At 39.3% G+C, this 24,506-nt stretch overlaps 1 protein-coding gene across 1 annotated transcript; it reads left to right on the forward strand.

Moving 5' to 3' along the window:
• Positions 1-1,206: 1,206 nt before the first annotated feature.
• NMBR (neuromedin B receptor) lies at positions 1,207-22,818 on the forward strand. Its single transcript, XM_063391875.1, has 3 exons — positions 1,207-1,951; positions 15,863-16,211; positions 18,417-22,818. The coding sequence occupies exons 1-3, from the start codon at positions 1,542-1,544 to the stop codon at positions 18,816-18,818; spliced, it is 1,161 nt and encodes a 386-aa protein (XP_063247945.1). The 5' UTR covers positions 1,207-1,541; the 3' UTR covers positions 18,819-22,818.
• The last annotated feature ends 1,688 nt before the right edge of the window (positions 22,819-24,506 follow it).

Below are 24,506 nucleotides of genomic sequence, written 5' to 3' on the forward strand. Positions count from 1 at the left end.
TTTACAGTTTTAACGCATTTATATATTCAGAGATCTGAGAAGAATCTCAACGATCAATTAATAGATATAGACAGGTGTAACTTTTAAGAAACTTTTTTTTTTTTTTGATAATCTTAGTAAAAGTTTATGTAGGAAGAAAATGCTGATTTAATTCCTACACTAGACAGCATACTATGGACATGCTTTGCTTCTGATAATTTCAGTGGTGAGGCTCTCTATAGACATGCTGTAAACTCATATAGCTTCAAGAGAACTGCTGCGGTAATATGAACAAGCTAGCTCTCTACAAGCTCATGGATCCTCTCTTTTGAGAAAAAGAAATAAAGGAATCAGTCTGCAGAGCATGTTACTGGCAAACGCTGTTATTCTTCTACTTTAACATTTTATCTTCGAAACTTCAGTCCAACGGGTCTGCCTGTCTCCCAGCATATTTACATTCATGGCTTCTGCTGGAAACAGATGGAGCTGTTTGGACAGCCTATACATGTGCAGACACGCAGAAGCAAAAGACATTATCTCATTGAAAAGCAAGAAACATCAGGGACAAATTCTACCCTTCAAAGAGGCAAACAAAATTCATTCTCCACCGTTATACTATTTGCGGAGTAAGTCGTGGGTAAAACACATCACCTGTCCCCCTTTCCACAGTCGAGACCACTGTGAAATGCAGCTTCACAAATCAAACCTTTAAGCACAGCTGATGTCTTTGAGTAGGATCGATGCATAACCCTCAGCAGGATGTCAGGAGTAACATCTCTTCATTCTCACACCCCTCGCTCCCTGCCACCCTGCGGTTCAAAGCACTGTGGTTTCACCGGAGTAAGATGCTGAAAGACAAGTTTCCGGAGGCGATCCCGCGTTCTGTCCGGCGTGTCAGTCAGCTCTCCGGGTTGCCGGGCAGAGCCTGGCGGGGGCTGCTTTGCGGTGGGCAGCGGCGGGGAGAGAGGCTTCCCTCTCCCCTCCCTCTCACCACGTCGTCCCCATCGCGCTCAGGGGCTGGGACCCCGCGGGACGGCGGCGGCTCCGGGATCCGCCTCTCCCTTGCCCGCCAGATGCAGCTCGGCGGCGCGGGGCCGGGAGCACAGGCGCTGCAGGAGGAGGGGCGGGCCGGGGCGGCCCCTCCCGTACCAGGTATAAGCCGGTGCCGCGGAGCGGGGCGCGGGCAGCACCGGCGCGGCCGGACAGCGCCGGCGGCCCCGGGGAGCGGCCGGACCGCGCCTTGGCCGCGGCGGCTCCCGGGGACGCGGGAGGGCTGTCCCGACCGCGCTCTCTGCCCCCAGCTCAGGGTCTGCTGCCCACCGGGAGACGCTTGTCCACAGAGCCGTGGGGCAGCGCACCGGAGTTGTTATTTCCCTCCCCGGCCGCTGCGCCGGCGGACATTCCTCTGCATTTCTTAAGGGAGAAAGCTCGGCAAAGAAGGCATAGGAAGAAAGGCAGTCGAGAAGGGGGGAAAAGTTGATTGACTTGCAGAGAAGTGAAGCTTTCCTGTGGCTCCCACTGGAGACTGCACTGGAGACCTTCAGTCCACGCGAAGCTGCAGGATGGAGCCCCGGCCCGAGCTCACAGCAGTGCCCCTCGGGGAGAACGGGAGTGTCCACCTGGTGCCCGACACAGCCCTGCTGTCCCCGGGGAGAGACACGGCCATGTTCATCATCCGCTGTGTGATCCCTTCACTCTACCTGCTCATCATCACCGTCGGCTTGCTGGGCAACATCACCCTCATGAAGATCTTCATTTCCAACTGCGCCATGAGAAGTGTGCCCAACATCTTCATCTCCAGCCTCGCTGCTGGTGATCTGCTCCTGCTAGTGACCTGTGTGCCTGTGGATGCCTCCCGGTATTTCTCTGAAGAGTGGCTCTTTGGGGAAGTGGGCTGCAAGCTCATCCCTGTCATCCAGCTGACCTCTGTTGGTGTCTCTGTCTTCACCCTCACCGCCCTCAGTGCTGACAGGTAGGAAAGCTGGGCTGCCACCTCAGCTCTCTGCAAATTGGGCTAAGGCTGGATGAAAGGTAAAGCAGCTCTCTAGATAAGGTATCCCAGGTTTGCAATCCCCTCATTCCCACCTGTGAGGTGCCCGTGCTTCTCCTTCCCTCACTGACCGATGGCAAGTGGTACTAACTGAAGTTAAAGGGTATTTGGAAAGGGCTGTGCCTGGCCCCAGCCTCCAGGGTGTCAGCTGCAAGAAGTGTTTAGCCCTTTAGTATTCTGCACCTCTGGGATGGTCCTGTAACAGTCCATAGATTGAATTTTTATTCATTGGAGTAAGGTTTTAGATGCCAGATATGATCCTTGCAAGTCACAGTGTTGTGTCAATAGGCAGTGAATGACTTAAACCAAGTTAGGCACAGGTGTATTTTTAATCAATTTATTTCTTTCTGCTGAGAAGGTGCACACATGTGGGTGTGTATGTGTGTCTGTGCCTTAGTAGAAGAACAGGTTACCAGAGGTGTCTGCAGGAACTGCTTTAGCTTTTGGGAATTCAGGGACACCAAATTGCTCTGTTTTAATTGTCAGTTTTAAACTTTTGTTCAAACTATTCTTATTATCTTCTGAACAATTAGAAAAGAAGAAGAAAAAAAAAAAGAAAAAAGAAAATACCCCCAAACACCCTAGAAAGTAACACTTTTATCTCCGTACTTGTCAAATTAGGAAGAAACAAAGAGCTGGATTCCCAGTTCTTTCTCCCAATTACTGTGCATGGGTACTTAAGGAATTTATAGCAACTGAGTGGCTGTAGGAATATGCTTCAGGTGCTGAAAGACAAAATCTTGCAGTGTAATTGCAAACTTAAATTATATGAAATTATCTCTTTTTTTAAAATCTAAGCAAAAAATGAAAATGTTTAATTCTTTCTCCACAGAAATTCTCCCCTTTACTTTTGTTGGGTTTTTAACTGAGCCATTGCATTATATTTATGCATGATGTGAAGAGCTGAGTTTAGAAATATATCTTCACACTTTATTTTTTTAAAGAATTTTTAACCCTTTATTTTGTTTAATAGGCTAATAACTATTTTTTTAGCTAATTCAGTCAATTGTTTGATTTCACTTGAGGGTAGACTTCAGTGAACATTAATTCTTCAGTGAACATTAATTTCAGTTCTGTTTGAATCAGGACATAACATATTTGTCTATAAAGACTGTAACTTGTGAAAATGGATTATGGTTTTGAAGAAGAGCTTGCAAAACATACCTCAAGGTGAACATCTGTTACTCTCTGATTACCTCAGTTAAATCCATCAAAATCTATCCTTACAGATCCAAGGAAACCCTGCAGTTCTCTTTCTGATCCATTTCTACTCCTTACTATCTTGTGGTGTACATCTTATTTGAAAAGAGAAGAAATTAGTGGAGATCATCTCTCTAGAGAAATGCAATGTGAGGGAATGCTGGTAATTTAATGTTTAAGGATTCATTCATTTGCTTTTTATATGGCTTTGGAGCATTCATTGTTTGATTTTTCCAGATAATTTTATATCCTTCTTTTTATATTAGTAAGAGTCAAGTATTTATAATACTGACTGTGTTTATGCTTAATGCATCTAGAATCGCACATACTAAAAAACAGTTACAGTTTGTGTGCTGAGAACAAATAAGTTCATAATAAATCCATTTCTCCAGTATTTTGGACTCCACAGTATATGCCAATGTCAGAAATGTTTATATTAGGAATTTGCAATGTTTCTTTAACCTTTGTAGTTTTATTTTAGGTTACTGAGAACAAAAAACTTTTACTTTCCAGTCAGAAGATCTTCCAGTGACTTCAGAGACACTCTCCTAGGGCCCAGGAGACTGCTGAGTGAAGCTGGAGTCAAATCTGTGGTCTTTGTACAACACTTGTGTTGAACTAGAGGGGAGGCACTGGTGTGGAGGGGTTTCTGTGACACTAATCTGTAGCCAGATTCTAATGTATGTTGTAACTAGATCAGTTGTGGGTGGTTATGCTGGCACATCAGAAGTGCTGGCAGCAATCCTGCACCCAAGAGGTGATGATGAGGTGAGGCCTGGCTGGGGACAGTGTTTTCTCCAGATAAATCAATCTAGGGTAGGAGTTAGCAGTTTGTAAGCAGTGATGGCACCAAGAGGGCTGCATTATAATCCAGTGCCAATCTGGTCTGGTCTTCTTAGTGGCCCCTTCTTTCACAGATAACCTTCAAAGTACATTTTAATAAGAGATAATTAAAGCCCTTCCTACTTTTTGCTCCTTGTAACTGCGAGACTGTTTAGAATGCCAGATATTGATTACACTGAAGAATAGATTTAGCAATACCTAGGATTCTTTGGAGCATGCCTGTGGAAGTCAGGATAAGGGAGGTTGTGTTGGTTTCCACAGTCTAATTAACACTTATTGTTTATGTGGAAATTCTGCATGACAATTTCCTTGTGTGTGATACATATAACAGAAGTAGCTACAGAAACTATAAACTCTGAATGACTGTTGCCAACAAACTGAAGGAAGAAATAGTACTTTTACCACTACTAAAAGTACTACTACTTTATTAAAAGTAGTAGTATATAACTGCATATATATATTTTCTAAAGTTGCTTTATTTCATACAGATTTTTTGTCACAGAAGTCCTTCTCAGCATCAGTAATGCTTTCAGTGTGACAAACATGCACCTTTTATTCAGAAGCTTCATTATCTTGTATTGACACTGTTTGAGTTTTAATTTGGGGATTTTTGTGTTTGTGTACAAATGGAATAGGTAATTTTTAACAATACTTTCCAGGCTTCCCTTCCATGCAGATGGAATTTAGCAGCATATCTGCCTGAGGTTGCCCATCCCCATCACAGGAACAGCAGCTGGTTCTTCCCACCCTGAGCTCCTGGAGGTGTGGCTGCCAGGAGTGAGGAGTGGTGCCCTCTGCAGCCCCACACGTGTGGGGGCAGAGAGGGCTGGAGGCCAGTGCTGAAGGTGGGGATGGTGGCAGCAGGGATGATGCCATGGTGGCACTGGTGGTGCAGGGTTTCAGTGTCAGAGCAGGATGCAATCTCCCTCTCCTATGGGATGGAGAGGGCAGCACAGGAGCTGTGCTGCTGAGCCAGCTGTCCCTTCTCACTGCCACACAGGAGATATATAGGGACAGCAACCCTGCCCCTCATGGCCACTGAGTTTTCTCTATTGTGGAGAAACCAGACCACCTCTACGAATCTTAATATTCCTCTTCTTCATAAAATCAAATAAAAAAAAGAGAGGGTGATTAGCAGAAAGAGAATTTAATAGGGTGGATGACATTTGAGGAAAAGAAAGAGGGCTGAAAAACAAAGATGTACAAAAAAAAAAGAGGGGAACTAAGGAGAGTGTAGGACAGAACACTCCTAGTAGCACTCAGTGCACCCTGAAAGTGCCCAGAGCTGGTGCATGATGGCCAGGGATGCACTTCCTAAAGATGTGGTGGGACAAGAATTGAGAAATGGGGCCTCAATGAGGTTGTTTCTCCAGGGTCAGTTTTGGCAAGGGCTAATGGATGTTGATGAGAAAGTCTCAGGACTTGGTGTGTTCTTTGATAAGGAGGATAAAAATAAAGAAGTGAGAAGTGTTTGCCAGAGGGACTGCAGCATGGCACACATGAAGAAAATGTGTGCTAGCATCTCTTCACTGCAAAAAGGGCAGAAGCCAGGGATGAACCTAACTTCAACCATCCAATGAACTTGCTCAATGCTGCACAAAGTGTTTTTCCAATTTGTGTCCATGATGGACCACACATTTAGTTCAGGAGGCAAACTGGGCCCATAGGGCTCCTCATCTTCTTCTCAGGGTGAGGGATCTTGCTGGTTTGTGCATGGGAAGGAGTCTAGGTAGGGTAAGAACATAAGCGGGGAGGTATGGAAAGGTGTTTCCAGGATGCTTTTCAGAGGTCTGGATGGCATTTTAACCTTGGTGTGGACAGCTCAGGGGGCAGTGAATGAAGACTGGGTGCTACAATGTGCACATCTGACATTACTACGTTATTGTATGGTACCCACAAAATGCCAAGACATCTGGAGTGAACAGCCTTTGAAGGAATAAAAAGCAGCCCCTTCAAATAGCTTTAGCTTTGTTCCATGTAGTCTTTCATTTCCTCTTTAGCTGTCATTTATGCCTCATTTTTAAAGTGATTTGTAAAAATAGGATTAAATTTAATTCTGTTCTTTTGCTACTCTGAATTTTCTTTCTAATGAAAGATTTAAATGTGTTAGCTCTAATGCAGTTCTGCTGCGCTCTAATGGAGACATTAAAGCTGAATTAGCCCTACTAAAATTGGAAAAGCATCGTATTTGCTTTCTTCCTAAGTAATGTGACATAAAGACACCTTTGATGACACAAGTACTTGATTAACAGTACAGTTTGAAAATTTCAACAGGTAACAGTTTAAAATTTTTAATTAATACTTGAATAGCTATATAGTGCCTGAGAGGCTTAAAGTGTGTTCTACAGATTTTCAGAGCTAAACTATTTGTTGCTTCTATTTTTTTTTTCTTTATTTGTTTTACATTTGGAAGACTGCAATCTGTTTTTTTAAAAAAATCAAAAATTTTTTTTGCAAGTTTGCACTCTGTGCTGATGGCATCTGATAGCAAAATCTGTTTTGCCTCAGTTTGCTGGTCTATTGTCTCCTGTTTTTTGGGAACTTTGGAAATGTTCTGAAGTGTGAAAAGCTGTCTTAGTAACTTATTTGGATTTTTCATTAGTAATATCACCTTAATGAAAACTTCTTTTTACTTTTCTCAGAATTTACTTTTAGTTTCTTCTTTTATTAGTGCAGATGCTGATTCAGGCTGAAATACAGTGATTGAAAAAATATAAAATCCTCATTTCTTATTACACGTGGTAGTGCAGGTGAAGCAGGACAGCAGAAATTATTTCCTTTTGAGCTCTAATAGCTGATAGTCAGGGACTAAGGAGTCCTTATGAGGAAAGTAGTATTAAATGACATCTTGAAAATTACTTATAGTTAACCAAAGAGTAAAGAAAATATAATCAAAGGTAAAATGGAAGATTATCTGTATAAGTGAAAAACAATGCCTTAGCTGTATACAGTAGATGGGAAAACAAAAATATAAGGACCAAGTATAACTATGAGATTCTATAAGTATATATTTAAGAAACCCTAACACTTCAGGTAAATGTATTGAATGAATGAATTATTGAAGTACATTAAAATAAATGATGGTCCAGATGTTTCTCTCACTGTAGGCTGTAGCAGTATGGTTATAATTATGCAATAACAAGCAATGCAAAAGAAAGTTAAGAGAGGTTTGACAAGCTTTGTCTGTTGCATTTTTTCAACTTGCCTTTTAGTTCATATATGCAAACTTGACTCACAAAATAAAGCTTGTCAGAAAACCTTTGTCAAATTAAACAATGAAGCCTGTCCTCTCCTGTCCCCACCCAGTAATTTTCCAACTAATTTGTATCCATCTTATGCAGATAAAAGGAATATGATATATAATATTCCAGAAAAAAAAAGAGAGGTGGGACAACCATCCCCTCCCCAATAGTGCAGAAAGAATTTTATGTCTGGAGTAGATTAACTATTCTAGGGTAATATTGTCCAAGCCAGGCAATTCGAATCAACTGTTAGAGAAGTTCCTCTTGTGACTGTCTTTGCACAGCTGGAAATGACTTTTCAGCAAATAACATTTTCTTGTCAAGCTAGGTAACTGTTTCTCCAACTTTGTACAGACACTTCTGTTAAACCTCCTGCCTTTGTGCATGTCCTGTGTGTACTCTCCAACCCGTACAGAAACAGCTTAGCCTGGGGATGGGGACGTGAGGAATGGCTGTGGTGTTCATCCCAGTCAGTGATCCATGCAGTGCCTGTGTTGTGCTGGCAGAAGCCTCTTTGTTTAACCTATTGCATGTGCTGGTGTCTGTTTGCCTCTTGTAGGCTGCAACCTAAACACAGAGAAACAGCTTCAAAACCATCCCTCCTGTTTCCTGCTTCTTTGAGCTATCCAGTAAAAGCCTGTGTCTGTGACAGACAAAATAGCTGCTAAACAGCAGATCCAGCCCAATTTTTAACAAGTATGTATATCACCATTTATTTATTTGTTTGCCCCGCAGCATAATGGGGTACACTTATCTATTACACTGGAATGGGTTTATACAAATTGGAGTGTTGGAGTTCTCACGTCTGCATTTAGCAGATCCTCAGAAATTATATCAAAGATCAAGTGTGCTCTACCAATGCTTTGTCTAGGGAAAAGACTTCACATGATAAATTTGTTAGAGAATAAGTAATACATCTCTGTATATGTGTGCAGTGTGATGAAGCTCTTCAATATCTTCCTGAAAAGGGATAATTTAATTGAAGCTTCATTTTAAATTGCTTAATTACAGAAGAACTTGTGTATTTATGATATGAGTTCTGCTGTAGAACCAGGCTATATATTTCTGGTGCTAAATTATTTTATGGTTTTTTTTTATGTATTAATGAAACACGGTATATGCAGTCATGATCCCTAGGTCTAAACAGGTTCCACATCTAAATCCGTGCTGAGATTCAGCATAATTTGACAGTGTAATTACAAATAGCAAGTTCTTACAACTTCATTAAATTCGTAGAAATAAGAGGAAACATACTTTGGTGTCCATTGAAGAGAAGTGTATTTTGGAATTGACACAACTTTTCAGAGAAAATAACCATGAGACAAACAGTCCACATAAGCTTTTCATAATTGCATCTGCTGCACGTAGATGTGTGTATTTCCAGCTTTGTATGAGCATATATCAAAATAAAATTGTGGTGTGTGTAAAGACATGAGAGAAATGGGTTATTCTGATAAGTGGTTACTATATCTGATATAATTTTGGTTTTCTCTTCACATGATTATCCCAAAGATTGTTTCATTTTTTTTTTTCCAACTGCTCCTCATAGTATTTTTTTAAAAATAGTTTAATGCTTATGTTTTGGCTCCAAGTTTGTTCAATTAAATGTATTTGAAGGATTGCTATATTAACTTTTCCCTCTATAATCTTTTTATATTCCTTTTTTTTTAAACCATGGTGTGTACTTGTTTATTTTCCATCTACATTGATTTCAGGGCAGACCACTATCAGAAGTTGAAATAAAATTGAACTGGAAATGTGTTTAAAAGTGAGAGAGTAGAGCTTTTAAATGATAATACTGGACTAAATAAATTAATTTGTTGAATTTTGAATTTAGAAGTTAGAGATTTAGGGTGTACATTCTCAAATGGGAAAATCTAAGTCTGTTCTAGATGTATTAATAGAAGTTTGGTTATTTAATTCTTCCTGGCTTGTAACATTTCTAAAAATCATCTGACCATGTAATGTTCACCACAGCAGTATGTTGTATGCCATGGCCAGGATTATAACTGAATTCATCAACAAAATGGGAGGATTTGTTTTGTAACAGGAAGAATTTTATAATGGTAAACTGGCACTAAGCATATTTTACACTTGGGATTTCTTCTTTCAGATGTTCTAGTTTCTGTAATTGATATTTTTATCAACCTTATGATCCAACAGTGATGATTTTTATTCAAGTATGTACAGATATTTTTGCTGAGAGACATGCAGTAACCATGTGAGCATAGTAAATATGCAGACAAGCCTGCAACTCTGTCTCATCTGTCTAAAGGTTGGGGTATCAGTGGGATTTGGATCAACCTCATTTGGAGAAATGGATTTCTCTTTTCTCAAAGTCCTTTGACCCTTCAGGATTGAGACTATAAACCCTGAAAGAATTAAATAAGGTTAGTTTTGGTTTCCTAACTTTTTTAAAAAGGAGAGGGGACAAAACCAAACAGTACCTAGGCTTGTCCAGGCTGCACATTTCAAGGCCTGGTATCTAACCTAGGTACTGATTTTCCTCTCATCCTATCCACCCCTCCTGAGCACAGTCCAAAATCCAGAATTCCAAATTAATGTTGGAATGAGATAAATAGTCCAGAAAGGCGATAGAAGCCAAGAGAATACACATACTAAGCTTCCTTATACTTCCTCCTGGAAAATAGTATATCCAGTTGTTTGTGTGATGCAGGGGACTAAGAATAAAGCTCTCTCCTCACAGGTGAAATGTTGATTTTGAGCCACTATCTCGCAGGCCTGGGCAATGGCTCCTAGATACCCTGGCTGCATGAATGGCCCCATTTCTTCCTGGAGAGGCACATGCCAGACCTGCCTTTGCTGTGGCAGTTTTGTCAGGGCTGATTACTTTGGTGTTCCCCAGCCGTTATTTAAACATAACTTTGAGATCAGACTCCTCAACTTGGCTGTGCTCAGTTTCAGGATTGTAAATGAAGCTCAGTAGGTGCAAACTGGGGAGCTCCTGGCACAAACAGCAGGGGAAATACAACTGCTTGCTTATTTTAAAAGTCAAGAAAGAATGGGCACAGTGGGTTGGGAGGGGCCAGCCATTGTGTGAGACTTCTGGATGATGCTTTCAGGCACCTGAAAGTGTGGGGGTTTTTTCTATGCACATATGTCTGTGTATATCTATCCATGCACAAACCCATATTCAGAAGTACCAGAGCACGGAATTGAGGACTGGCAGTCAGACACTTGTCAAACTGGTTTTGTAAAAGGCCACGATGTGGTGTTGACCTGGGTCAATCAGTATTCTCTAAACAATTTCTAGGCATGATTCAGGATTAAACACAAGCCCAGGGGCCATTACCAACAGAAGTGTAAACTGCCTAATTTGTTTGGATGTGGTGGTCTTGTGCTAGGCTATTGAAGAGATTAATTAAATAGCCATGGATGTCCAGGCAATGCCACTTGGCCTCCAGGCCTAAAAATAGACTATGGCACTGTTTAGTTTGCTCATATAGATGTAGTATCTTTATTAGTTTTGGTTCCTCTTTCTTCTCCCTCTCCACTCCGTTTTCACAATAGAAACGTAGAGAAACTGCAGCTCTAATGAAGACCTATTAATCTTTCTTAACATATGTAAAAGCATGTTCATCAGTGACTTGAAATTATCAAACTTAAATGTAAATTTACTGGAAATACTGACATATATGAACTTTTCTGAATAATAGCTGGTGAAACAATTTACCAATATTGCATTCAGGAGCAGAATTGAACAAATTACTTATGGACTTTTAACTAGAGCAGAGATAAATTAATGGCTTTAGAGAAGTAGAACTAAAAGTTCAGATTGCAGACAATGAGTTGGCATTGCAAGATTTACATGAACTTCTAAGATGCATAGTAGCTAATGTGAGGCAAATAGCAAGTAGCAGAAGTAGAAAGAGAAGAAAAAATAGAAAGGAAAGAGAAAATTTCTCCTCTGAAACACTGGGTGGACAGGACAGGTAATACATTTCATGCAGAAAAAGACCCCTCCAACATCCTGGGAAACTTCTGGTTTGATTCTTTTCAGGGTGGAGAACCATCAATAAGTGTTGAAGCATTATTTATAGTTTTTGGCTCACCACAGTGTATTTTTACAGAGTGGAAAACTTTTACAGAGTAGAAAAATCTTAAGTTTTTCCCCCTGAGAAACACAGAACACATGTCATTGACACTGACTTTGTGTTTACACATGGTCTTCTAATCTGCATTTCAAATACTGTTCATTATATCACTGTCAGACCTCAGAGATGCTCATTCCTGAGAGAATGAAATTCTCTGATCTCAAGAGATAAGCACTGAATAAAAATATTGATATTACCTGAAAAAAAAAAGACTTTACATTGCAAGAATTTATAAGAATAAAGCAGAACAATGCAAATATCAAATCAAATGATCAAATGATCTCACAATGTTTTCAGCTAGATAAATTGTTCTCATCTTAATGATTCAGCTGGAGTTGGGCCAATTGAACTGCCCATACCAGGAAAGGGCTTTGGTTCCATCCAAAAGTTCATTTTACTGTATTCAAGTGAACTGTAACTGGACATGATATGAGCATTTTTAACCAAATACTGATTATATATCCAGGTTTCCTTTTCACACATATTTATAAGCTTTTATGTTGTTAAAATTTTTGTGTTTGAAAGCACCATGCAGGGACACAATAAAAGACTAACACATGAATGGTTTTGATAAATTACTCTAGTTTGCAGGAAATGCAGTACAATGGTACAGCAACATCACTTTAAAAAGCTCATTTATAATGAGGCAGATAATACCAACCCCTCCAGCTCCAGGATTCAAATGAAAATTAAAGCAAAGTAATGTGAAACTCCCCTGCCTGAATTGCGTCTCTGCTTGGCTTCTGACACTTCATTATTACATTTATTTTCATTGTGATGTCACATAGGAAATTAGGTGATAAATTAGGGTCCTAGTTCTGGTAGGTACTATATAAACAGCAATAAGAAGAAAGTCCTTGACCTGAAAGGCTTTTAAAAAAGGACAAGAGACCACACAGAATCCAAAGGGCAAGGGGATAATCTAGTTAGAATGGTGGGCTGTTTTCCATTGGCTGCCTAAGTATTGACTAGTTGTTCTGGGGTTTAATTTTTAGGGTTTTTTTTAAGGTCATCACAACAAATTATTCTAGACAAAGAGGTAGGAAAGTAAAGGGTGGACAGCATAGGTCTAGTAAAGGAGCAGCTTCTTTTGAAATCAAGTGTGTGGGAGGGAAACAGCATTGTGGATGCAGCAGAAACAGGAGTAGATCTTTCCATTCTAATGCAGCTGAGAAATACCTTTAGAAAGTTTTGGAAAGCAAAGGTTAGGAGAAGTAGGTAAAATAGATTGATATTTAGAAAGTAGCAAAATGTTACACCTCTGGAGAAAGAGGATATTCTTTTCATTAATTTATTTTGGAATTGTGTAGAAGGGAGGAGATTACTTTAAAATGGAAAAACACACTATAGAAAAAAACAATCTGCTGAAGGAGAGTGGGTAAGTTTGTGCTTGTGTCTGTTGATAGAAACCACAGCTCCAAAGACAGGAAGGATTTCTCGAGTTGGGGTCCCTTTGTCAGCAGTGATAATAATAGAGGCTATAGGAAGACGGAATTTAAATTAAGGCTTTTAATTAAAAGCAAATGCATATTTGTACTTATTTCCCAAACTTCATGGCAACCTATAATTTGCTCTTTTTTCATCAGTGAAATAAAAGAAAAGATGAATTTACTTACTAATTTGACTAACTTGCACTATTAGTCTAATTTACTGACATTGTTTTTATTGATGGAAAATATGGTCTTTGTAATTTGAATGGCTGGTGGTATGTTTTAGCCTTACACTGGTTTTATACAAAGGAAGAGAACTTTGGAAACACTTCTCATTACACATTTTACATTTCATTTTATCTCTAACCTGTTTCTTTTCACTCTATAGCTTTTTAAAGATAAACAAGATGATAGGTTTTGTAGAACACAGTGCATTTTTCTTCCTGTTGACACTGAGTACTGTGAAGGGCTGAGTCCTAGGAAAAGTGCCACCTTGTAGTCAGTAAAGTAGGAAGTAGAAGAAAAGAAGGGGTTTTTTTTTGCACTAAACTCAGCTGCTTTGTGAAAAAGGGCACTCTGCTCCAATGCCTTTCCACTTGGAGTAAGTTATGGCTCAGGGAAAAGCATACTATTTGCTGAAACAGCAATATATGCCAAAGTACAAATGTATGTCACACCTTCTGCTAATTTAAAGACTTCTTAAAAAGTCTTCTATTTAGAGATTAACTAGGCCAATTTACTGCTAAAACAATTATTTGTGACATGGTCATTTACTTGGGTCATAGGACTGTGGTCAAAATATTTTGAAGCAATGAAATGGAAAAGGAGAGGAAAAAATCTGTAGTACAAAACATTATTGTTATCCAGTGTCCTCTCCGTACCCCAAAATCCCCCAACCAGGTCTTCCCTGAGAATGCAAACTTTTTAAAAAATGAGCAGATGTGTAAGGACTTGACATCACTTCAAAAATAGAGGGTCTGTCTTTATGTAATGAAATAAAGGCAGACAGCAATAGGAAGCAATTATTGAATAATAAGGTCACAATTTGTGCTGGGGCTATTCATGCTTTGTGCAGAAACTTCTGTCCTTCCTATGGCAGTATAAAGCCTTTCTTTACACCTTGATGTCCAGGGAGTTTCTCACTGCAGAATGGTAGATATAAATTAACAGAGACAGTTTGGGGAGTTTTGTTTTCTACTCTATGATAGATGAAAACAAAGTAAAAAGTCTCTCTCTGAATTTAGAGAGGTTATGAACATTAATAGCCATTATTTTTAATTATTTAATGATCAAAGAATTTATCAGAAACCTGAGAAAGAGGATCCCAAGGCACATTTCAACTCATGTATTCTCTGAAGGAAAGATTTACTTGGGTACTCTGACAGTGCACTGCTCCAAATGTTTTCATGGCATAGCCAGTTGCAAACATCTGCTTAAGGTGTTGAGGGGCTAGGGACTACCTGTCAGGACCTGCAAATTAGCCCTAAGGGGTATTTGGGATCACAGTTCCATTTATCAGCATTCCCTTCAGCAGCCATGTTATATTTGGGTATAAACTTGATAAGTATTTAGCCATTTGCTCATACCTGTACATATTTATACATCTATATGCATGTATATCTATCAACATGCACGGATATGGACTTTTATCACAAAGTAGAGGCATCTAATTTACTGTTCTCCTTAATCTAAGCTCATTGTGTAGCTAACAGAGAAAAAAAACCAAGCACCCTAGAGGGTGATTTAATATACCTAAAATTTGAATCACCCTTTGAAAGTATTTCTCCACTGACTACAAACACCCGAGGATGAACAAAGTTATGTAGTTGGAGTACGAATCTCTCCTGAGTCCCCTTATTCTGTTAAACTTTTCTTTGAATATTAAAGAAGAATAATTTTTCTGCTTCTCAAAACTTCTGCTCTTTCAGAAAAAATCACAGCCATCCCAAATCAAATTGAAAGTAGAAACAAAAAAATAATGAAGTTAAAAAAAATCTCATGAGCTTCGATATTACCACAGCTTGGACAAAATGAAATGTTTTGTTTAACCTTTGTTTAAGGTTTAGTTTTTAATAAAATCATTAAAGCATAATTTACTTACATTTAAAAAAATAAAATAAATTAAAAATCTAAGTGAAACTTTAAGGTATTCTTGAAATATTTTTCTCAAATCATATTTGCCCATATTATATGAACATTTTCTTGTGGAAAGTTTATTTTGTATCACCTCCTGCACTGATTTTTTTCTTTTAATAACAGAATTCTGGACCAAAGCCTACTTCTATTCATTTATTTTACTTTGGTCTAGAGTGATATTTCCATTCGCTTCCTGTTTCCATTGCAGGGGCTATGAAATTACCAGTTCCACAAAGGTCTATATGCAATCATACATTATGAGACAGTTTTCCAAAATGCAGTGTAGAGCAGCAGCTTCCAGCTATTGATGTGGAAATGTTTACTTTATGGAAGCGTTTAATACTTTCTGCACAGGCTGTGGGGAGTCATACATGCCTGACTTTATGGAAATTCAAGATTCCTCTGAGGGGGCTTTGGAGCATCCTAGAGTGGGAGAGTTGTGGTGGCAGCAAGAGAGAGCCCTGGGCTTCAGGCGCTGAGGAAAGAAGGAAGGAAACACTAAGTGTGCATGTGCTGGTACACATGGAGTGTGGAGCTAGGATGCACATTCGGAGATTTTTTGGCAGTATTTGGAGAAGCAAAGGGTAGAGACACGGCTGATTGTTCACTTTCACCACTCTGGCACAGAATGGGCACCTACAGCCACAGGTTGTATCCAGGGCTCCTTCTGCCTCCTCTGTTGCGTGTATATATAAAAAAAGGTAGAGATTTAGAGAATGCAAGTTAAAGAAAGAATACAAGCCCCTTGACATTTCAAATAAGAAAAAACCATGACACTATTTTAATCAAAGATATGAAGTAAGCTTGTGCATTGTGTGTTGAATTTGAGTACCTTTTAATTTGCATCTGCATTTTGATGAATTTCAGGTACAAAGCAATTGTAAATCCCATGGACATCCAGACCTCCAGTGCAGTGCTATGGACCTGTCTTAAAGCCACTGCCATCTGGGTAATCTCCACGCTCCTGGCAGTTCCTGAAGCAGTGTTCTCCCAACTGGCTCACATCAATGACACAGATAACGCCACTTTCACAGCTTGCATACCATACCCCTTGACAGATGACATGCACCCAAAGATCCATTCTGTGCTGCTTTTCCTTGTGTATTTCCTTGTCCCTCTTGTAATTATCAGTATCTACTACTATCATATTGCAAAGAGTTTAATAAAAAGTGCGCACAACATCCCTGGGGAACACAGTGAGCATTCCAAAAGACAGGTAAGCAATTTGCTTTCTACATCCTGGTAAAAGATTTGTGTGCTGTATACATTTATAAATGAAAGTCAAGGAATTATAACATCCAACTTATTGGATTTTGCAGATGATTAGTTCAGTTTCCACATAAATTAAGCCAAGAATTATCTCAAATTTTTCCTCGTTTCCACAATTACTCAATATTAATCCCAGTATGTAATGATTAAGAACAAGGAAAGTTATAAATTCATTGCCATGAATGCACATTCCTAACAGCAAATAAGATTGGTATATATGTTTGTATGTGCTGTTACTGTAACCATTACTTGTGTTCTTACTGATGAATGATATTTTTGTAGTTAATGATGGTGGCTTCACCTATAGGCAGACCTACTGTCTTTATAGGCAGTCATTTCAGGAAAGAAATCTTACATGAATGTTTTGGAAATTGTCTCTGGTTTTTTGTGCTTGGAAATGAGAAAACTGACATAGGCAGGGGAAACTTTACTTAGGGAATCTAAGATTCTTCTCAGATGAAGGAGTGCTGGAAATGGGAACAGAGAGGATTAACTGATTTTTTTTTATTTTCTCAGATACAATACTGAACTTGTACCTTTCTAATACCCTTTCTGTTAGAGATGCTATAAAACTCATGGTATAGATTCTGTATGTCTTTGAGACAAAGCATTTGAAAATGCTGGACAAAGCCAATCTTCCCCGTAAGGCACAGGAAGCAATAAGAGAGTAACGTTGGCAGGAACTCACATGTGTACAAACAACAGCTCTTGTGGTGAAAGTGCCTCAACGACTTTGCAAAAGCATTAGTATTGATAGAGAAAAATACTTATGGCCATTTATACAGTTTTGAATGGTTTTCTCTGCCAGTAATTTAGAAAAATTTCATACTCACAGAAATCTCTTTGCATGCACATTCTTTTAGAAAGACTACGTTCCTTAATGTCCTTTTTAGCAACATTTCATTTCTACTCTAGTCTGTTTCTTGTCAAAAGTGCATACATATTAGCACTTCATGTATTATTTTATTTTCCTGTGAAATATAGAGAGCCTTTTGGCTGAACCCTCTGGATGGAAACAATATTTAATTTATACCACATTTCTGAACTCACATGTATTTTCAAAGTAAGAACACATTTTTTCATTATACTTAGGTTTTTTTCTCTTTGTTAATCTATGAGGCTCAGAAGAATAGAAAATTCTGCTGTACTTACTTATTTTCCAGCAAGAGGAAATAAATTCAGACTATTGCTATAAGCTCACATTACTTTAGGCCAAGTGTGATATTTGCACTATATTTCTGCCCCTTTTAGACTGCTCTCACAATCTGAATGCAAATGCTACCATATTTGAATGCTGGAGTTTTTCCATCTTTTTTGATTTCCCCGCTGTTTTTTGTTTAGATAGACCCAAGAAAACTATTTAAAGATTAATTTCACAGATTTTGAAAAACTGTTAGAATAAGTTCACTTGATTGGTTTTCTTTTTCCCCAGAAAACTGAGCAGAGTAGAAAACTTTCCTTCCTCTGCAAAACCTTCGTGCCTGATATATATAATAAATCTTTTAGGAGGAATATGGGGAAACTTTCTGCCCCTCTTTGGTGCCTTCTACCTGGCCAGTTTATCTCCCTCTCTCCGTTTGGAACCACTGTGTAGGCTCATATCCTGCCATCTTTTCAGCCACTCTCAGTATCTACAATGTAATCTGTTACACCTTAGCACTGCAATTAAGGCACATTTTGTGATGTTATTGCAATTAATGGAACCTTTCACCTTACCCTGGAATTAAGATGCTTCGGATGCTGTAATCAATTTTGTTGGTTTCTCTAGGAGAAAGATGCAAGCTGAGACCCTCAGTGAAAAACAAAGGGATATAAGTACCACTCTATAGCTAACACCCTAGTGATGTCTATCTCATGATATCTCTCGATTTTGAAGGCAACAGATTCCAAATAGCTTTCTAACTAAAGCTTAAATTTTGAGCCAGGCACTGAGATCTCAACAGAAGAGGTTGCATTTCATGACGTGGTGAAAAGGAAAGTAAATGAGATAGCAAAAGTAATTCAAGCCCTGAAGGAAGCATTTTTTGCTGGTCTTACTCATGACCGTACTCATAGTTGAAGCTAATACCGAGCAAAATGCGACATATTTTAGTTAATTCTGTTATGTGGATCTATTTGTTGTTGTTCATTTGTGTTCTCTTTATCTTTTTAGATGGAAACTCGGAAGCGTCTGGCAAAAATTGTTTTAGTTTTTGTTGGCTTCTTCGCTATCTGCTGGTTTCCTAACCACGTGCTATACATGTACAGATCTTTTCATTACAATAAGATTGATCCATCGATGGGACATATGGTTGTTACCTTAGTGGCCCGAGTGCTAAGCTTCTGCAACTCTTGTGTCAACCCATTTGCACTGTATTTTCTCAGTGAGAGTTTTAGAAGACATTTCAACAACCAGCTTCGCTGCAGGAAGAAAGGTCAGAAAGAGAGATCTGCCAGCTACTTGTGCAACTCCTCTGCCATTCAAATGACTTCCCTGAAAAGCAATTCCAGGAACCCAGTAACTACCATGACACAACTGAATGGGCACAACTTGAAACAAGAAATGTCATTATGATCTAAGGAGTGTGATTTTTGACTGTGAAACTAATCCGAACTTTTCTTTTGCAGCTTGTAACTCAGTTTTGGATTTTGTTCTTAGACAGTCCTCAGAAGAGAGGATCTGTTAAATTCTGGACAATCTGAGGTTATTTCACACCATCTGACTCTTAGAAGTGAAGAGTATGTTTTATTGTGAAAACAGAACGGACTGACATCATATTGTACTTTAAAGGAGATGCTGATATATGTTTTCCATAAAGGAAAGCAGTGTATCCGATATAATATTGCTTTAAAAAGTATAGATTTTCTGATCTGAAAATACGTATTTTTAACTGAATATTGATCCAGGTTTACATTTTGCTTTAATAGATTTTGCATGATTTTAGCTCTGTGGTGTGTGCTAGCTTTGCTGATTAAGACTGTTAGGCATTTTGGATTCAATTAAACTTTTAATTTATTTTTTCTTTAACCAGATCACATGTCAGCACAGGTAGTCAAATAGACACAATGTCTGGAGTTTATTGCTGCTACTTATACAAGGCTGTTCATATAAAAGTTTGAAGGGGGATAGACAAAGCTGAATCCCCTGTTATACAGTGGCAGAGAATCTGACAAATAATCATTCCTAGGCTAGGTGAGACTATCGTGTCTGAGCTCCAGGGAAAATGATCACAGCATCTTTCTTAGAAGGGGCAGTAACAGCAGACAAAGGCACCTTGTGGAAGTAGTTTTTTATGGCCAGTTCATGAGCCAAATTTAATTTTAGGTATGTTTTTATTTACAATTACCCCTGCTCCAGCACAGGTCTGTCTCTGTCATAACACTGTATCCTGTACTTCTGCAGTGACTTCTCTAAGGTGAATACTAGAGAGTACACTAGAAATTTAGTTTGGATTTTGGAATTAATTGCTAGTCTTTTAATTTCAAAAGCTGAAGTGCTAATGCAGTGTATCAGTTCATTGTTTGCTTTGTCCTTAATAATACACTTGCGCTTATTTAGTTCTGTTTGTAACTCTGTGAACCACCTGAAGTTCAAAATTTCTTTCTCAATTCCTCTTTCTTCAAGACTAGTTATATCCCTACCCCAATATTTAAAGCAGTGAGAAGTTGTATTGATGTAAATTGTAAGTGTTCTAGCTAATTATCTGAAAAAAATATAAATTCCCAGTTGTAACCACTCAACAGGGAAAGTAACTGATAGAAGTTCTTAATGGAAACTGGCATGGTCCAGCAGGTGAGACCCATAGGAGAATGTAATGTAGTTAAAGTTGTGTGCAGCATTCAAATGAGAGAACTTATTAAGTTCAGTTTAGACTGGCTCCATATGACCTACCCAACCTTGCTGGTTGCAGTTGCCCTCTGGCTTCAGTGGCTCCTTAGAAGACTTTATACAATGGAGCTGATTAGCATGAACTTGTAAATCTATGTATGGCGGTTTAGAAAGTTGTAATTTTGTCATAGTTTAGGGATGGATTTCCCCAATTTAGTGTTCCCACTGAAACACTCCAAAGCATGTGCCGCTGTCTCACTCCCCACTTCCTTCTCTCCCTCTCCCTGCAGCAGGATGGAGACAAGAAATTGAAGGCACAAAAGGTACATATCAAGGGTTGAGATTATAACAATCTACTAGAAACAGCAATGAAATAAGCAACAAACAGTAGCAACAGAAATATTAATAAGAGAGTGTTATTAAAATTAAATAACATGAAGTGAAGGATTCACATGCAAGCACTCACCATGCAGAACTTAGCACTACCTGGACCCTCACTTCACCATCGGCCTGACTGGAAGGAACCCATCCCTTCCCTGCCCCCTGCTTTGGCATGAGGTGGTATAGAGAAACCCTGGGGTCCTGGTCATGTCCCTCCTGGCTACTGTAGAAATGAACTCTTTTCTGCCTGGAACCAGGACACATCCATAACTGCCTGGCACTGCCTCATCCTCCTTTTTTTCCATTTTGCTTCTCTTTCTTAATGCCTTAGTTTTGTATGAGCCCACATGTTCTCCAAACTACTTTTTAATTTTATATCACTAATTCCTCCTGGATGCCAGACAAAGTTTTGGATTCTTCTCTTCTGATCAGTCTTGAGTCCTTTTCACTCACACATATTTTACACCTGCAAAGCACTAAAGCTTAAAGTCTTCCTTTGTCAATTCTTGATGCTTATCACTGACTGTGATCAAATCTTCTGTTTATTTCTGCTGGGGTTTTTGTGGTTCCCTGCTCCTTATTTTGTTTGACAGTCTTGCTACACTGCATAGCCTTTTATGAACTTCTAAATCCATTGTGGTTTTTATTTCCTAAATGAATTTTTCTGATGTGGACATTACCAGATGATACAGGTGCCCTACCGGAAAGACAATAATCTTATTTGTAGCAGATTTGATGCTTCTGTTTGATTCATGTTCTCCACTCAATGTCTTAAATTGCTGTGTGTGGTAAGGACAGCATGAGCCAGCTTTCTGGCAGAACGGAAAGCTACAGTCTGTTCCTTTTTGTTGTGAGGAGAAGATGTTCCGGGGCAGATTATAACACCTTCTTGTCAGGAAATCAGCACAGTTTTGCTTCATTATTTCCCAGACCTAATATTCAAAGTCTGTTTCAAGTAAGTAAACTAAATTGTATATAGCTCCTTGCAAATTCTTGTAGCATGGCATGGGGGCATTAGTTCATCTGTCTGGAGCTTTACTAGGCATGTTGCTAACCCAATGTGCACCTTTTGGAAGTGTCTGTTGCTGTGCTTCTGTACACACTGTATATAAGCTGTATGTATAAAGCTAGTTTCACACAACTCTGCTTGCTAACAATTAAAATGATTGTAGAATGCATTTTATGAAGTATTTTCTTCTAACTGTAGTCAAAGAAACAAAGGAAATCTGTAAGATCTTGTCAGCTTTTCATGTGATACATTGAGATCTATGCCAACATAGTTGTTAAAATGCCATGTTTTTTTTCTTTTTTTTTTTTTCTGTTATGAAAATTTTCTTATTTTGGAAACATCAGTTCTTTTCTACCTTCCTCTCCTGAGTTTTGGGATGGTTTCTTTCAAAAAATATTTTTGCAACAATTGAGAAAACTACCATCGCTTCTTAGTCTTTGAAAAATGAGAGAACAGAGTAATTACTGTTTCCTCACTTAAGACATTTATATTTTGTAGATTAGAGCTAGTACAACATTAAGTCTGATAGCATCTTCTCACTCCACCTTGTCAGTACTGGAAGTATTACATTCTCTGCAGAATCCTGAAATGTCAGTATGGTTGACTTCTCAACTGACCTGAGATATCTCATTTAGCATTACACTGTGATGTGATAATTATCTTCAACAAAGCCACTTCACTTACAATACAGGACAAATCTTTACAACACACCTGCCCCATAGATATTTTTCTTAACTCAGTCAAGACAGATTCACAGAAACTATGGCCCAGGAATTAGCAGGGAAGATCAAGAAGTCTTAAACCATTCTCAAAGGGGGGAAGGGATAAGACCAGGCTACTAAGGACCAGCTTAGGGGCAGGAGGCTTGTGACCAGGGCAAAACCATTAGCCCAGCTGAGGTGCACCTACAGCAGTGCACACAGTATGGGCAGCAAGCACAGGGAGCTGGAAGCCATTGTACAACAGGAAAGTTATGTATTTGCTATCACAGAAACGTGGTGGGGTGACTCTCACGACTGGAGTGCTGCAATGGATACATATAAGCCCTTTAGAAGACACAGGCAAAACAGGAGAGGTAGTGAGGTGGAACTGCATGTGTGTGTGGGCAAAAATCAGGGGGAAGGTCAGCAGGGTGGACATCATGGTGGTGGGAGTCTGTCATATTCCACCCAACCAGGACGATCAGACAGAGGAGGCATCCTACCAGCAGGTGGCTGAGGTCTCATGGTTGCCGACCCTTGTATTCATGGGTGACTTCAACTTGCCAGATGCCTTCTGGAAACATGACAAAGCAAAGAGGAAACAATCTAGGAAGTTCCTGGAGTGTGTGGAAGACAACTTCCTAACACAACTTGTAAGTGAACCTACCTACCAGAGAAGGTGTCCTGCTAGACCTGTTGTTTGTGAACACAGAAGGACTGGTGAGTGATTTGCTAGTCAGTGTTTATCCTGGACATAGTGGCCAGGAAATGTTAGAGTTTCAGTATTGGAAAATTAAATTGTTTCAGTATTGGAAAATTAAATTTTCCAATTTAATTGTTAAATTGGAAAATGGTTTAATTTTTAATTAAAATTAATTAATTAAATTAAATTTATGGAGTGACATAAATTGTCAGTATTTATTGACATAAAGAGGGGTACCAGCAGAACTTCCACTCTGGACTTCCAATGAGCAGACTTTGGCCTGTTTAGGACAGTGATTGACAGACTCCCTTGGTAGTCAGTTCTGAAGTGTAAAGGAGTTTAGGAAGGCTGGGTGTATTTTAGAAAGGAATTGTTAAATATTCAGGACCAGGCTGCCCCCAACTGTAGAAAGACAAGTCATCAGGGAAAAATACCAACCTAACTAAACAGAGAATTTAGGCTGGAATTTAGGGAAAAAAGAGAATGTATCACCTCTGGAAGGAGGGTCAGGTAATTTGTGAGGACCATAAGGATATTGCAAGGTTATGTAGGGAGAAGATTAGGAAAGCCAAACTAGAATTTGGATGTATTTTATGCGATGTGAAAGTCTGGAGTTATACTCAGAAGTAAGTGTATATGACCTCAAGACAGTGCAATATTATCAATATGATCTAAAATCACTGTCAAGTCTAAAATTATAAAGTACTCTTACTTTTGAACATCCCAATGTCTGCAACTAAATGTTGCTGAGCCCTGTTAGCTTTGCTTGTCTGAGAGCAGATTTACTTAACCTCTGTACCAGTGCACATACTTCAGAAAAGCACAGAATAGCTTTAGGGCTCATGAATCTACAGCAGCTTCTCCAATCTGGTTCTGTGGCTGTGGAGAATGGAGCTATCAGCAGCAGAGGTGGTATCTCTCTGTAGAAGAGAATGCCAGCAATGGCAAATATAGCTTTCACTGTGCACTAGCCTTTGTTAAATGCTTCTCCTATATCTACACACAGTTTGCTTTTTTTTCCTCTGATGGCATAAGCTGATGTGTTCGACACATTTCATTATTCCCACTTTCATACAGATACATTGAATAAAACACATGGACTGCAGTAGATTTCCCCACAATGAAGGAATGGCAGTGTTCTGAACCACCTTTGTGCTCCCAGGAGTGATATGGGCATCAGTATAACTCCTTGAGTCAGGTAGTAGTCCCACCAGAGGGGATGTGTTACTGAATCTGCTGGTAACCAACGCGAGTGAGCTAGCTGGGGGTATCAGATTGGAGGCAGTCTGGGCCACAGTGGTGGAGTTTGCTGTCTTTAGGAATATGGGTGAAGTAAGGAGCAAGGTTAGACCCCTGAACTTTAGGAAAGCAGAACTTCAGCTTTTCAAGGAGATCAATCAGTGGGATCTCTGGGACACTGCCCTCAGGGACAATGGGCTGGGTAGAACAGAGCTGGTATATTTTAAGGATGTCTTCTACAGAGTGCAATAGTTAGCAATCTCCAGCAGTAAGAAATAGGGCAAGGAAGGCAAGGGGTCAGCACGGCTGAATCGGGAACTGCTTGTCAAACTACAGGGAAAGAAGCACACACATAGATAATATAAATAATGACAGATAGCCTGTGAAGAGTGTAGAGATGA

Source organism: Prinia subflava, chromosome 2 (assembly GCF_021018805.1).
Source record: "Prinia subflava isolate CZ2003 ecotype Zambia chromosome 2, Cam_Psub_1.2, whole genome shotgun sequence".
NCBI lineage: Eukaryota > Metazoa > Chordata > Aves > Passeriformes > Cisticolidae > Prinia > Prinia subflava.

Coding starts and splice junctions, on each gene's coding strand:
- NMBR (XM_063391875.1), top strand. CDS start 1,542: ATGGAGCCCCGGCCCGAGCTCACAGCAGTGCCCCTCGGGGAGAACGGG. Junction 1,952..15,862: donor ACCGCCCTCAGTGCTGACAG/GTAGGAAAGCTG, acceptor GATGAATTTCAG/GTACAAAGCAATTGTAAATC. Junction 16,212..18,416: donor GTGAGCATTCCAAAAGACAG/GTAAGCAATTTG, acceptor TTATCTTTTTAG/ATGGAAACTCGGAAGCGTCT.